At 30.4% G+C, this 14718-nt stretch overlaps 1 protein-coding gene across 1 annotated transcript; it reads right to left on the bottom strand.

Moving 5' to 3' along the window:
• Nucleotides 1-425: 425 nt before the first annotated feature.
• LOC114268940 (glutathione reductase, cytosolic-like) lies at nucleotides 426-3040 on the bottom strand. Its single transcript, XM_082871933.1, has 8 exons — nucleotides 2917-3040; nucleotides 2665-2738; nucleotides 2186-2293; nucleotides 2020-2084; nucleotides 1652-1765; nucleotides 1326-1425; nucleotides 782-835; nucleotides 426-509 (listed from the first exon to the last, which is right to left on the bottom strand). Exons 1-8 carry the CDS (start codon nucleotides 3038-3040, stop codon nucleotides 426-428), a joined length of 723 nt encoding a protein of 240 aa, XP_082728059.1.
• Between the last annotated feature and the right edge of the window lie 11678 nt (nucleotides 3041-14718).

The raw sequence follows: 14718 nt of genomic DNA, 5'->3' as shown, positions 1-14718 counted from the left end.
CAACAAAAGGCTTTCCATCAGCTGTTTCAATCCATACATCTTTTTCAGAACCACTATCGTAAACAAAGTATCCTTCTTCATGTTTGATCCCTGGGTCAAGCATCCAGATTGCTTTGAATCTAGTGAGATGTAGATCTTTCACTAAAGATTTTGGATCTGGAAAGCGTTCCTGATACAAATCACAATAGTTCATTTTCCATGTCAATAATGGCAGGAGGGTCTAGGGAATAGCTAACCATTTTCTAATCAATAATATCAATAGTTCACACTGATGTTTTTCATGAAAGTATCAAATCTTTTATTGCAGAGACCCATCTCAAATTCTTGTCTCCAATTTCCTATTTTCAGTTTAATATGAAACAAATTACCTGTCTAAGAATGCCTTTTACAACTTATAGTTGAATTTTTCTATAAGCAATTCATATTTAAAGATTTTTCGGTTTAGCAATACGCCTCGTTGCTGTGCGCATAGTGAAAAATTCCTCTGCAGCAGAAGGGTGTATTCCTAACTGTCACCCAAAAAAAAAGAAAATCACCTTTAATAACAGTTATCAATGAAAGTTGAAATAATCAGAAGGTTAATGAAGCAACAATCCACATAGGGTTAACAGTAAATGATCCCAGCAAAACATTCTTACAAGAATCTCTAACAGTTCAACAAACATAAATTCAGATGCCAGATTAAAAAACACGAGGGTAGCGCGGGAACGTTGGTCAGAATGAGTCATGTCGTCAGATTTCAGTTAGTAGTGTAAGTCTTGAAGAGTGAAGACCAACTTACCGTGCTATCAAATTGTGCCTTGGTTGCTCCACACTTGAGTACAACTGCAATGCCCTGTAAAGGATAATTCAGACAATATCAGAAGCTCTGCATATATAGACATCAATCAACATATATAATTAAGCAGCACTCAGGCTCAGGCAATCCCCATTGTAGCACATAAAATATCAAAGAAGCCAATTTCATCTGGTTCTAGATATTACCAGTGAACAGAACAGGTGGCAATTAAAAAGCAAACTTTTTAATGCTTGTTAACGGATGTTATTCACTTCAAGAGGACTGAAGCAAAGGAATCCACTTTCCCTTTGTTATTTTTATTTTTGGCAATGGAGGCTGTAGTGTGATGTTGTCACAGATTCTACACAAAGGTATCATGGTAGAACTTTAATGGATTTCATTTTGTAGTGCTCAAGTGCCAATACAATGATCCATTCAGGATCATAACAAAATATGAATTATCTAGTTCCAAGTGAATGAAGAATTCAAACCTATACGTAGCTGAAGGTTAAGAACTTTATGAAACCCAATATAAAGACAATGATACCTGCATAATCTCAGGTGCATCTGGCCCACACATGGATGCTCCAATAACTTTATCTGTCTCAGAATCAACAACAAGCTTCGTAACCGTTTTCTCTTGCCGTCTGTATACATAATTGCGTCAAATGGAATTCCACAGATAATCATGTTTTCTAGAAAAAAAATCCAATGACTTCAAAGTACTGAACCATTAGGAATGTCAAAAGAAGAAATTCTAAATCCCTTGCCTTGCAAGCCATGACATTACAACAAATTCCTACACCAAGAAGGTAATTTGTTTCCCTCTAAGCTTATAAAGTTATCTACTAAATTAGATGTCCAATCACATACCCTGAGACAGTGTTCTTCATAGGATTGAACGTTGACGTAAAAATCGAAATATCACCCTTTGCTTGCTCAATAGCCTCTTCTTCACTTAATCCAACAACACAAAGAGGTGGTATGCTGTAAAACAACAAAAAAACACAAGCTAATCATATATCACAAACAAATTTCAATAAAAAAGATAAACAGAATTGGTTCATTAGAAAAATGAAACTACTGGAACAACTTATTTCTATCAAGCTCTGAATACGAATAAAAACTTTAAAACTGCACCAAGAACAATTTTAGCACTTCCATTATACTGATGGATACTCTCAGGTGAATTATATGAGGGAAGAAAAATGAAGCATTTGCTAGAACAGAAGAAACTTTACCAGAATACAGCACAAGGTACATTGCTGTAGTAAGGTTTGGTAGGCTGCCCACCAAAAACAGTTTTCTGCAAGCAAAGCAAAGAATTGAGTGATGAATTAATAACGGGAAAAAACAAAATGAGAATTCAATGATGATAACTAATCAGGGTACAGATTGAGCACATACTAAAAAGCAGGTGCCTTCCATTAAGGCCACGGGAGTAAGATTCAATCTATTTGTGACATCACCAACAGCCCATATGCTAGGAACGTTTGTGCGAGAGAACTCATCCACCTGAAATACAAGATGAAAGGGGTAGGGAACCTCAAAGAAGTTAACTTCTCATGGTACAAACATTTTTTTCACAAGCAAAACAATTTTGAATCACCAACATCAAATAGACCACGAAATATTATATTGAGGTGAAAACATTGTTAACCAAACAAGGGAGAAGTAATAGTGAGCAAATGCTGTGAAAAAACCCCAAAATAAACTCAACCATCTCTGATACACATAACACTTAAAAACTAACGCCAAAAAAAAAAAAACCCTCATAAATACAATCTCACTCTTGTTCATAATTTTTTAAACACTGCCAATGCATACACACATCATCACATCAAAGAACAACAAATCCAAGAAAAGACGAAGAAAAAGTTATTAACCTTTACGACTCCCATCTCTTCAAGCTCAACACCTACAGCTTCCAAATTCAACCTCTTTGTGTTAGGAAGCCGACCTATAATCAATGAAAAATACTTTATTATCCCAAAGATTACATTAAAAACCTCAACAACTAAAATGATTGCTCACTAAATTTATAAAATGTTAGTACTAATGTATACACACACCTATATAGAAGAAACCGAACATGATGTGCGGCTAAAAACCGATCCACCTAGGGCTCCAGGACCAACCGATAACAAGGCCGACCATGACAGCGAGCCAAATCGGGACTGAGGAGAGTAAAATGTCGAGGAATGTCTCGGCGAGGCCTGGGCAGTGTAGAAAATAGATCAAATCAAAGAAGCTCTGCTCCATTATCGATCGGTGTCTATACAGATACGTGTATGTACATGAGAGAATCGATAAATATACATATATGTATATGCATATACAAAGTGGAAGAGATAAGAAGATGAGGTGCTAAGCCATGGAAGCTTGCATAGATGGTGGTGGCGGTGGAGCTTTGAAATCGAGAGAGAGAGAGAAATCAAAATTGCTCTGAGATGAAATCAAAGATGAATCTCTGAGAGAGAGAATCGAAATCGGGCTGGCAGTGCAGACCGATCTGAATCGAAATCGCGGTGGAGGTGCAGATCGATCTGAAATCGGTGAATCTGTGAGATTTGAATCGGTGAATCTATGAAATCGGTGAATCGATGAATCTCGCTACCTCGCCGGTGCAGATGATGGTGGAGGTAGAGCTTCGAAATCGGTGAATCTGTGAGATTTGAATGTGAGATTCAATGTTTAGAGAGGATTGAGAGAGAGGCGACGTGAGGATAAGGGTTTAGAGAGGATTGAGAGAAAGAGGTGATGTGAGGATTCAATGTTTATGTCTGAAGACCTGAGGGTTTACAAAGGCTTTATTCATAGATTCAAAATAGGCGCATGTGATGTACCGCATTTGAAGGCGTTTTTAAACGCCTTTGATCATAAAACGGTGTCGTTTTAATTAAACAAATATGCGACGTTTTTAAAACGTCATTAAATATTAATAAAAATGACGTTTAAGAAAACGCCGTTAAAAAAACGTCGCAAAAACCCTTATTTCTTGTAGTGTAAACGTAATCAAAACACCTATGCTTTTTTAGTGAATATATGAATTCATCAAAGTTTATTAAATACTAGAGTTGACAATCATTCTTGAATGTTTTGAGTATAACTTCAATTGATTAATGTCTGTCTTTTTGGAAATGAAATGAGCCAATTATAAATTGATTTGACTCGATTTATGAATGTTTAATCATTGTGTTTTCATCACTGTCCATCTGTGCTAGTTTGATGGCTATGTGTGTTAGGTTTACACAAATATTATAGTCAACAATGGAAGAATTTCAAATAATTATAATAATAATCAACTTCAAATTCATGTATTTCGGCAAAATAAAAGAATTAATTTATTTTCTTGAAATGGACCTAGTTGTGGAGTTCACATGGTTGAACAAAGTTTCTATAATCCTGGTTAAACAAGGTGGGAAATGGAAATCCCGATTTGTATCGGGCCATATTGGTTGGTTGGTAGTACATACCAATTTAAAAAGCAAGTTTTTCTCCCTATGAGCTTTAGCTAGTGCTCTATAAGGAATCATATATTTAATAAACATTCAGGATCTTCATAAGTATATGCTGGTGAGTTTTTATATTACTAGAGGACTCACATAACAACTTTGCTTCAATCTATAGAGAATTTAATGATTCCTCCTATTTATATAAGAATTGGTGGGTAGTTGGACTGGTGGATGATGAGCAGAAAAAAAGTCAGGATTTTATTTCAAGGGGGCCAAGAACAATTTAATAGAAAAGCTTCACACATAAGCATAACTAGTGAATATAAACATTAGGTTATATATAAATATATATGCATTAAATTATGAATATGATAGGAAAAAATTATAATAAAAGTTATTTGATGAATTTATGTTGAGTGTACATTCATGGTAAATATGTCTTTACATTAAATTTTGTTAGTTAAAATGTAGAAGAGACATTATATTACGTTAGTTGTAAAGTCATTGCACTATACCATATAAAACATTTTGCAAAAAAATATCTTTGTATGCAATAACATTTTTTTTTCGAAATCAACAGATAGACAGTACGTAAATAGGACACCTACGTTGGGAGTTAGACTTGAAAATGTAATTTATTTTATTCGGAAAAAGGGGTTCGGGGGGCAAAAACGGAAAACAGCCCCCGAACCACTGTTTTAATGTAACGGGAAGCTTCCCAGTGACAAATGTAACATGTAGGGAGAGACGGTACGTAAATAGGATACCTACGTTGGGAGTTAGAGTTGAAAATGTCATTTATTGTAGTAAAAAAAAGGGGTTCGGGGGGCTAAAATGCAAAACAACCCCCGAACCTCTGTTTTAACGTAACGGGAAGCTTCCCGATGACAAATGTGACATGTAGGGATGGACGGTACGTAAATAGGACACCTACGTCGGGAGTTAGAGTCGAAAATGTCATAAATTTAGTCGAAAAAAGGGGTTCGGGGGGCGAAAATGCAAAATAGCCCCCGAACCTCTGTTTTAACATAACGGGAAGCTTCTCGGTGACAAATGTGACATGTAGGGAGAGACGGTACGTAAATAGGACACCTACGTTGGGAGTTAGAGTTGAAATGGTCATTGTTTGTAGTCAAAAAAAGGGGTTCGAGGGGGGAAAATGCAAAACAGCCCCCGAACCTCTGATTTAACGTAACGAGAAGCTTCCCGGTGACAAATGTGACATGTAGGGATGGACGGTACGTAAATAGGACACCTACGTTGGGAGTTAGAGTCCAAAATGTCATAAATTTAGTCGACAAAAGGGGTTCGGGGGGCGAAAATGAAAAACAACCCCCAAACCACTGTTTTAACATAACGGGAAGTTTCCTGGTGACAAATGTGACTTGTAGGGAGAGACGGTACGTAAATAGGACACCTACGTTGGGAGTTAGAGTTGAAAATGCCATTTTTTGTAGTCGAAAAAAGGGATTCGGGGGGCGACAATGCAAAATACCCCCGAACCTCTGTTTTTACGTAACGGGAAGCTTCCCGGTGACAAATGTGACAGGTAGGAATGGACGGTACGTACATAAGACACCTATGTTGGGAGTTAGAGTCCAAAATGCCATAACAATTGTCGGAAAAAGCGTTTGGGGGGCGACAATGTGTTTATGTGGTTGAACATGAAATGCCCATGTCGTGGGTAACTATTTTGGTAATAACATCTTAATCTATAGTTTTTTTAACTCTTTCCTTATTAGTTTATGTACGGTAATATTTTTGGTAAATTGTTTAGTGCTTTTGTTGACTATGGCCCTTTTAATTTCCCTATACAAGGTAACTTTTGGCATTAATTCATAGAATCGATGCTCGTCTACCAGTCTATGTTTGGGTGTCTTTCATTAGTTAATAGCTATTACTCGCCTTGTCTTTTAATGTTTGAAATTAATACAGTTGCTATATGTCGTCCATAAGTGTCTCTATAGGCACCAAACTGATTTTTTTTTTTTTTTTTTTTTTTTTTTTGCAGATGGTTTTGGACATACAAATGTGGATATGATTTTTTTTGACAAGTACGGGAGGGCATTGTTTTTATACCTCTATCCGTATATATAATGGTTCAACTAAATTACTTTTTTGGTGTGGTAAATATCAACTAATTTGGCATGGTAGAAATTAGCATAGCACGTGGTACAAAATAGTTTTGGTGTAGTACAGACTAAATTTTTGTTGTGGTATACATATGTCCTTTTTGTTAATTAAATTGGTTATTTCTGTATTATGTATGGAATTAAATTATTGACATTGGCTTAGACTTGGTTCGTATGGAATTTGTATTATATATAGAATTGGACATTCAATATTTAATTTTTTTGCTGGTTGGAACTGAAATGTGTGCACGTTGTTGAATGCTTGAATGGTTGATAATATATTTAGCGTTGATGGATTATATTGTTTATACAAGGTACAGATTGTACTAATAAGGGGTACAGGTTGTTTAGAAATTTTAAATAAAATAAAAAAAACAAAAACTATTTGGCCACCAAATATTTTGGTAGCCAAATATGTAATTAAATGTTTTGGCGATGAATAATTTAGTAGCAAAAACATAACCAAAAAACTTTTTGCGACCAAATATTTAGTAGTTAAAACCATGAGAAATAAACTATTGGCCACTAAATTATTTAGTCACGGAAAAAAAAAAAAAAGGTATCATTTGGCGACTAAAACATTTGGTGGCAAAAAGTGAAGAAGTGAAATTTAAGAGGTTTTGGCTACAATAAATTTAGTCGGCAAAAGTTACAACGACAAAATTACGTGGTCGCGAAAAATATGTATTGTATTGGTGACCAAAATATTTAGTTCGTAATAGTTGGTCAAAATTTTACGATAGAACTTTTAGTGACTAACATTTTAGTCATCGAAATGTCACGTTTGCCGATTGACTATAATTCGTAGCCAAATGTTCACTTTCCGTGACGAATTCTTTAGTAGCAAAAAGTAACGCCTTCCCCGACCACAGGAACTTTAGAAGCCAAAAGTCATATTCGGCGACTAACGACTTTAGTGGCGAAAAGATAACATTTGCCGACTAAAACAGATTTAGTAGGCAAATATTTCACTTTCGGCGACCAAAGAACATTTACTCGCCAATACTATCGCCGACAGGGTATAGGCGACGAAATTGGCAATAGAACTTTTTAGTTGGCAAATCGTTTTAGCGACCAAATACTAGACTTTTGGCGACTAATAGTTTAGTAGCCAAAAGTGCCATTTCTTGTAGTGACACTTTGCAATCTTTATGTTTCACTATTTTTTCACTTTGACTCTTGAAGTTTTTTTTCTCACTTTAACCCTTCATGTTTTAAGTTTTTTTTTTTTCCTTCTCAATTTACTATTAAAGTTAACTTCTGTTCAAAATTAAACAGAAAACACTAAAGTTAACTGCCACATGACATAAAACAATATATTATTATATTAAGATTTAGAGATTTGAGTTTTTATAATATTGTTATGACATGTGAATGTTCATGTGTCATTTTTTCTTTGTCTACTTTGAAGATAAATTAATTTTTTGATAAACTACAAATTAATACACATCCTAAAATTTGCTTAAAATATGATTTGCCCTTATAATTCTAGAAATTGGATCCCGCCCTTTAGAGTTTCTAATTTCATAATAAATATTAATTTTATGATAAACTACAAATTAATACACATCTTAATATTTGCTTAAATTACGATTTGCCCTTGTGATTTTAGAAATTACGATTTGCCCTTGTGATTTTAGAAATTACATCTCGTTCTTTAAAGTTTTTAATTTCATAACAAATAACAACTTTTATTTTTAATTATCAAATAATTAACTATTTTTAATGATGTTAAAATTTTATTTTAATTAATAATTAATGTAATTTTATTGTTGTATACCAGAGTAGTTAGAAATTTTATTTTTTTTAGTTAATTCTATTAAATAAAAAAATTCTAATAAGGGAGTATTTCTAATTTTTCAAACTATATGGGACAATATGAATTTTAAGCAAATGTCAAATGGTGTATTTATAATTTACTCTTAAGTTTAAAAGCAAATAGAGAAACTTACAACATAAAGACAAAAAAATAAATAAAATAAAATAAAAACTTAGGGTTTTGAACCGTGTAACAAAATAAATTTTGAATTTTGTTATTTTAATGTTTCTAGTTTAAATCATTTACCTATTTTCGTTAAATAAAACCGTTATAAAAAGAGTATTTTAGTTATTAAACTTAATGTAAATATTCATAAAATGTTTAAAATATATTTTTTATTCGGTTTAATAAACAAAATATTTATTTATTTTCATTGATTTTACTTAATAAAAATAAGCAAATGGTTTAGATTAAAAATAAATAACAAAATTAGAGTCTAAATTAATAAAATTAAAAATTAAATTTGTTTTTGTTATAAGGGTCAAATTTTATTTATTTATTTATTTTTTTTGTAATAGTCCCAAATAAAAAAATACAATTGTGATATTTTTTTTCGCTAATGTTGAACACGTGTTTTCATTTTGCGGCGGCACTTTGTTTGTCGTCTCAATACGCGGTTCTATTTCATTTTCAACGAACTCCATGCAATACAATTTGAATTTTATTTTGGGAAAATTACAGCACAAGCACAATGAGAATATAAGAAAAAATTATAAAAATATATAAGGTGTAAGTAATTTATGATAAAGTGTAAATAAATAAAATATTGTGATAATGTAAATGTAAAATTAAACAACATGATTAGCAGTTTTGAACCTTGTAACAAAATAAATTCTGAATTTTTAATTTTGTCAATTTAAACTATAACATTTTAATTTGTTTCAGTTTAAACAATTTTCTTATTTTCGTTAAATAAAACCGATATAAAAAGAATATTTTAGTTATTAAACTCAATGTAAATATTCAAAAAAATGTTTAAAATATATTTTTTTTATTGGATTTTATGACAAATACTTGGTTTTTTCATCGATATTACTTAATAGAAATAGGCAAATAGTTTAGATCAAAAATAGATAATAAAAAAATTAGAATCTAAATTAGTAAAATTAAAAATTTATCTTGTTATAAAGGTTAAATTCTAATTATTATTATTTTTTATTTTTATTTGTGTAATAGTCCCAAATAAAAAAATACGATTGTGATATTTTTTTCACTAATGTTGAACACGTGTTTTCATTTTGCGGCGGGACTTTGTTTGTCGTCACAATACGCGGTTCTATTTCATTTTCAACGAACACCATGCAATACAATTTGAATTTTATTTTGGAAAAATTACCGCACAAGCACAATGAGAATATAAGAAAAAATTACAAAAATATACGTGTAAATAATTTTGTGATAAAATGTACATAAACAAAATATTATGAGAATGTAAGCGCAACTTATACCCTTTCATGATTGTATAAAAAGGAGTAATTTGGGAACTTTGTGAAAAGTCTAAGTTCTTCCAAAAAAAGTCACAAAAAAAAATTATTAAAAAAGTCAATTTTTTTGCTAAAAAATGTTACTAAAAAAGTTAAAAAGTCAATTTTTACCAATTTCTCAAAACATCCCAAAATAATTTGAGCCTTTTTTTTTTTCTTTTTTAAGTAGATTTATACTCACAATGATGAAGACACGACCTATCATGTTGATATATATATATATATATATATTTATCAATATGCATGTTGATATGATAGGACCAAAAATCGCATTAAGGCCCCGTTTGACAAATGACTTTTTTAGTCAAAAAGTCATTAAAAAATCAAAAAGCCAACAACTCATACCAAAAAGTCAAGGATTCTCTTTTCTCTCTACTTTTTGTACATCTTTTCGTAAAAAGCCAAAAATTCATTCCAAACATACGAGTTTTTTTTTACATCATATTTTAGTCAAAAAGTCAAAAAATTACTAAAAAAGCATGTTCCCAAACGAGGCCTAAGTTGCTGTTTGTGTTGGGTTGAAATTCAAAAAATAAAATAGATTAAATAAGTCAATAAAATAAAATATCACACTCAAATTATAATTATTTCTTTTTCTCTTATAAAATTTAAAAAAAAAACTAAAAAATTCTTCACAAATGGAACTAATTTAACCAGACAAATTAGTCAAAAAAGGCAAAAATACATGTTAAAAATGTTCTTCCCAAACGAATCCTAAATCTTTGGGAAAATTACACATACACCCCTCAATATTGCTTAAAATACAAATTACTTTATGTAACTTGAAAAATTACAAAAACACATAGTCAAAAAAATTTATTTAACAAAATTAACAAAAAAGAAAAATTATTAACTGCTCTCCTATACAATAATAAAATTATTTGAAATATTAATTAAAATAAAATTTTGACATTATTAAAAACTGCTAATTGATTTGATAATTTTTTAACAAAATGGATCATATATTATGAAATTAGAAACATCAGGGTCGGGATGTAATTTCTAAAACCACATGGGGCAATTTATTTTTAAAACAAACCTCATGGGATGTATTTGTAATTTAAATTTCGATAAAATAAAAAAATTAGAACAATAATAATAATAATAATAATAATAATAATAATAATAATAATAATAATAATAATAATAATAATAATCAGAGTTTGAACTTTGTGACAAAATAAATTTTGAATTTTTAATTTTATCAATTCAGAGTCCAAACTTTTTATTTATTTTTAATCTAAACCATTTATCTATTTTCGTTAAGTAAAATTAATGAAAAATAAGTATTATAGTCATAAAACTCAATGAAATTGATATTTTAGAGGTTCTATATTCTATATTGAGTTTAATAAATAATATACTCTTTTTTTGTCGAATTTAGTTAGCAAAAATAGGTAAATAGTTTAGACTAAAAATAAATCAAAATATTAATATTTAAATTGACAAAATTAAAAATTCAGGATTTATTTTGTTAGAAGACTAAAATCTTGAGTTTTTTTTACTTTTATTTTTATTTATTTATTTATTTTTTTGTAATTGTCTTTATAAACTTTTACAATTCCATATGATTAACTTAAACTCTCTTAAGATTTTAATTTAAAAATTTTAAAAAAAAAAACACACACACACACTCTCACACACACACACACACAACTAAAATAATTAAATCCAAACGATCTTAAAATAAAGGGAAAATTATTTATAAGTCCTATTAGTGATACTTTTGCTACATATGGTCCTACAAAAAAACTTATGTTCTCATAAGTTCTGTGTGAAGTTTGTTGACACATTTGACACTTACATAAACGTAACGTGACGTGTCACCTATATAAACGTAACGTGACGTGACACCTACATAAACGTAACGTAACGTGTCATGTTACGTTTCGCAAACTTGCTAGGTTTTTTATTTTTTTAATTGAATGTGAAAATGTTACTTTCTATGGTAACATTCAATTTCCTATATAGCAAATTGGATGTTACCATAGATTAAGTTTGCGAAACGTAACGTGACACCTACATAAACGTAACGTGGCGTGACACCTACATAAACGTAAAGTAACGTGTCACCTACATAAACGTAACGTAACGTGTCACGTTACGTGTCACGTTACGTTTCGCAAACTTACTAAGTTTTTATTTTTTTTTAATTGAATGTGAAAATGTTACGTTCTATAGTAACATTCAATTTCCTATATATGGTCAACTCATAGGTTCTTGTGGAATACATTCATATCTAAATAGGACTTGAGACTCTATAAGAAATTACATAAGACTTAATGTAACATAAGTGTCCAAAAAAAAACTTATAAATAAGTCTCCCTAAAATAAATTTCAAACCTTACTTGAACTTTACAAATAGCGGCAAATAACTTTTTTGATATTTGACCAACACGTTTTTTTTTTTTTTTTTTAACAATAATTGCATCCCAAAAATATATATATATATATATATATATTTAAAAAAATATTTGCCAAATCAACACAATTATAACAGGACAAATCACATTATCGTTTGTACAGTGTTTTTTTTTAATATTAAATTTAATTACGAATTAATGGACCACATGGAAGATCATATTGTCATTGTGGCATTGTGTTCCACGTTAGTGTCATTCTCTTGACTATCACGACCTTTGATATATATATATATATATATATATTTATATTTATATATACACTAACATAAAACTCATATTATGTACGAAATAAAATAAATAAATTAAATATAAAATTTTAATAAAAATAATTAAATTATTTTATATGTTTAAATTTTATATTAATAATATGGTTTATTTTAAAACTATATTATTAATACTCATGCTATTCATGAGTACAAATAAACAATGAAAAATTAACTTTTAAAAATGAATAATAATATAAAATATATCTAAAATATGTAGTAAAAATAAGTTAGAATTAATTAAAGGGAGATTTATTAGAAAATCCCTTCTTAAGTATTTGTATCCCAATTAGTCTATAAGATATTCTTGTATTTCAACAAGTCCTATTATTTGAACATTTGATGGAAAATTCTATTTCCACACGCTATTTCCTTTCTTTCCACACACTTAATGATTTTTTTATTACCTTTTTGTCTTAAAATTAAATTACCAAAATATCCTTTTCGCAAAACCCTAACTCTAACTCAAACTATCTTTGTGAGCCTGTTATCCATCTCATAATTTATTATTATTATTATTATTATTTTATTTTTCTCATTCAATCTCTCTTACTTCTTTTCTGACTTTGTGCCTCATCATTTCTAGCTGACAAACATATTCTGGTAGCAGCCTTTTCGTTTTATGTTTACTCCATGACATATTTCACTTTGAGAATTATCTAAACTGTTGCAAAAATTTTACCTTTCATTGCTTTGCCAGTTTTTCATTTCTAATTTAATTTTTTGTCATTCACCTCCATTCACTATTTTGTTCATACTAGTCATATCCTTTAATATAATTGAATCTTCCTTTCAAAACCCAGATGATGGCATAACTAAACATTTGACATTTGGTAATCCCAATTTTTGTTGTGAGAAGTTTGAGAACTTGTTTATTCATGGTCTCGTTGATGGGCAGTTGGAACTAAAAGAAGAAAAATCAAAGCAACAATTTTGATTCCTAAATGGTTATGCAGATTTTAATTTGTTTAAACTATAAGAGGTATTGCCAATTTGCGTAGATGTAACCAAAAAAATGTTTATGTCATCCGCAAATGATGAAACTCAATACCAGTTACCTTGAAAAAATAAAAGCGGTGGTGGCTTATTAGGGTTAGGGTTTGGAGGATGAAGATGGTAAGAGTATTTTTGGTATGGGAGAATGTGTATTGAGTGAAAGTTGATAATTTAAATTTATTTAGTGTGTATATTGAGAAAAGATGTGGAAAGAGATGAAGTAATGTATGGAAATAGAATTTCTCACATTTGATCTACCAAATCCTAATTCTCATATTTAAAGTATTTTATGGACATTTTTACCTTTACAAATATTTTTTACACGGTTAGCAATTTAGTGATGTGCACGTTCATATTTTACAATGTAAATATTCACATTGATGTATGAATGTTCACATTGACAGTGTGAACATTCACATTGACATGTTAACATTTATACTGATGGTGTGAACATTCACATTAACGATGTGAACATTTACATCGACGGTGTGAACATTCACATCACAGAACAATCAGATTATAAATGTGAATATTATTAAGGGTATTTTGGTAACTATGTTACCCATAGAACTTATTGGAATATAAGAAAATAATGTGGACTAAATGGAACATAAGTAGTTGAAAAGAGATTTATGAAAAAGTATCCATTAATTAAATTCTATTTATTTTTATCAAAGTTACACATAAAAGAATTTTTTTATTATTATTTATTCTTATATCATTGTGTTCTAAGTTTTTAATAAAAAAAAATAGATGTGATAATTTAATTAGAAAAAATAAAGAATAAATTACAAAAAAATATATTTACGATAAAAGATAAATTCATTTTTTTTATAAGTTTCGTTATTTTAATTTATCATATGATAGTAGTAAATTACATTTGTCGATATACTAATTTTTTCTTATTTTGTAAAGCTTAAAATTTGTATACTCAAATTTATAAATTGCCTTATGTCATAACTCTGACGTATTATGATTGACTTGTGGTGTTATTGTTAGGCTAAACATTAGAAAGGACCTAGAAGCTAGTCGACTCAATATTTATGCCAACTTGACTTTCACATTGTAGTGGCTCAAGTTAGGAGCCGAGCCTTTCTTTTTTGATTAAGACACGGGGTTGTCCCAAGTGTTTTGCCTCTATCAAGGTGGTTTGGATCATAGTTGGGCTCTGAGTTGGCTGTAGAGTAGCAACCCAAGTTACCTGTGGGAGACTAGTCACGCTTGTGCCCAAGGGGTTCGCGTGCCCAAGGGGTTCGCGTACCCAATGGATTGGTGCGGAAGTCGCGCCCGCGATAGGCCATGACCGATCGCGACCAAAAGTGGCCTTCAAGTCTGTTGGCTGGGGAATGAGTGCGTTGCCCATGAGAG

The sequence above is a fragment of the Camellia sinensis genome, chromosome 5, assembly GCF_055761805.1.
Source record: "Camellia sinensis isolate YWXY chromosome 5, ASM5576180v1, whole genome shotgun sequence".
Taxonomy (NCBI): Eukaryota; Viridiplantae; Streptophyta; class Magnoliopsida; order Ericales; family Theaceae; genus Camellia; species Camellia sinensis.
Note: the sequence above shows the minus strand (reverse complement) of the source record. Positions and strands in the feature narration are given on the sequence as shown.

Bases quoted from the DNA above. Each gene is read 5' to 3' on its own strand.
- LOC114268940 (XM_082871933.1), bottom strand. From the start codon at position 3,040: ATGGAGCAGAGCTTCTTTGATTTGATCTATTTTCTACACTGCCCAGGC. The intron at 1,426-1,651 runs GTATGTGATTGG...TTATGTATACAG, and splicing joins ATGAAGAACACTGTCTCAGG to ACGGCAAGAGAAAACGGTTA. The intron at 836-1,325 runs GTATCATTGTCT...TATCCTTTACAG, and splicing joins ATGCACCTGAGATTATGCAG to GGCATTGCAGTTGTACTCAA.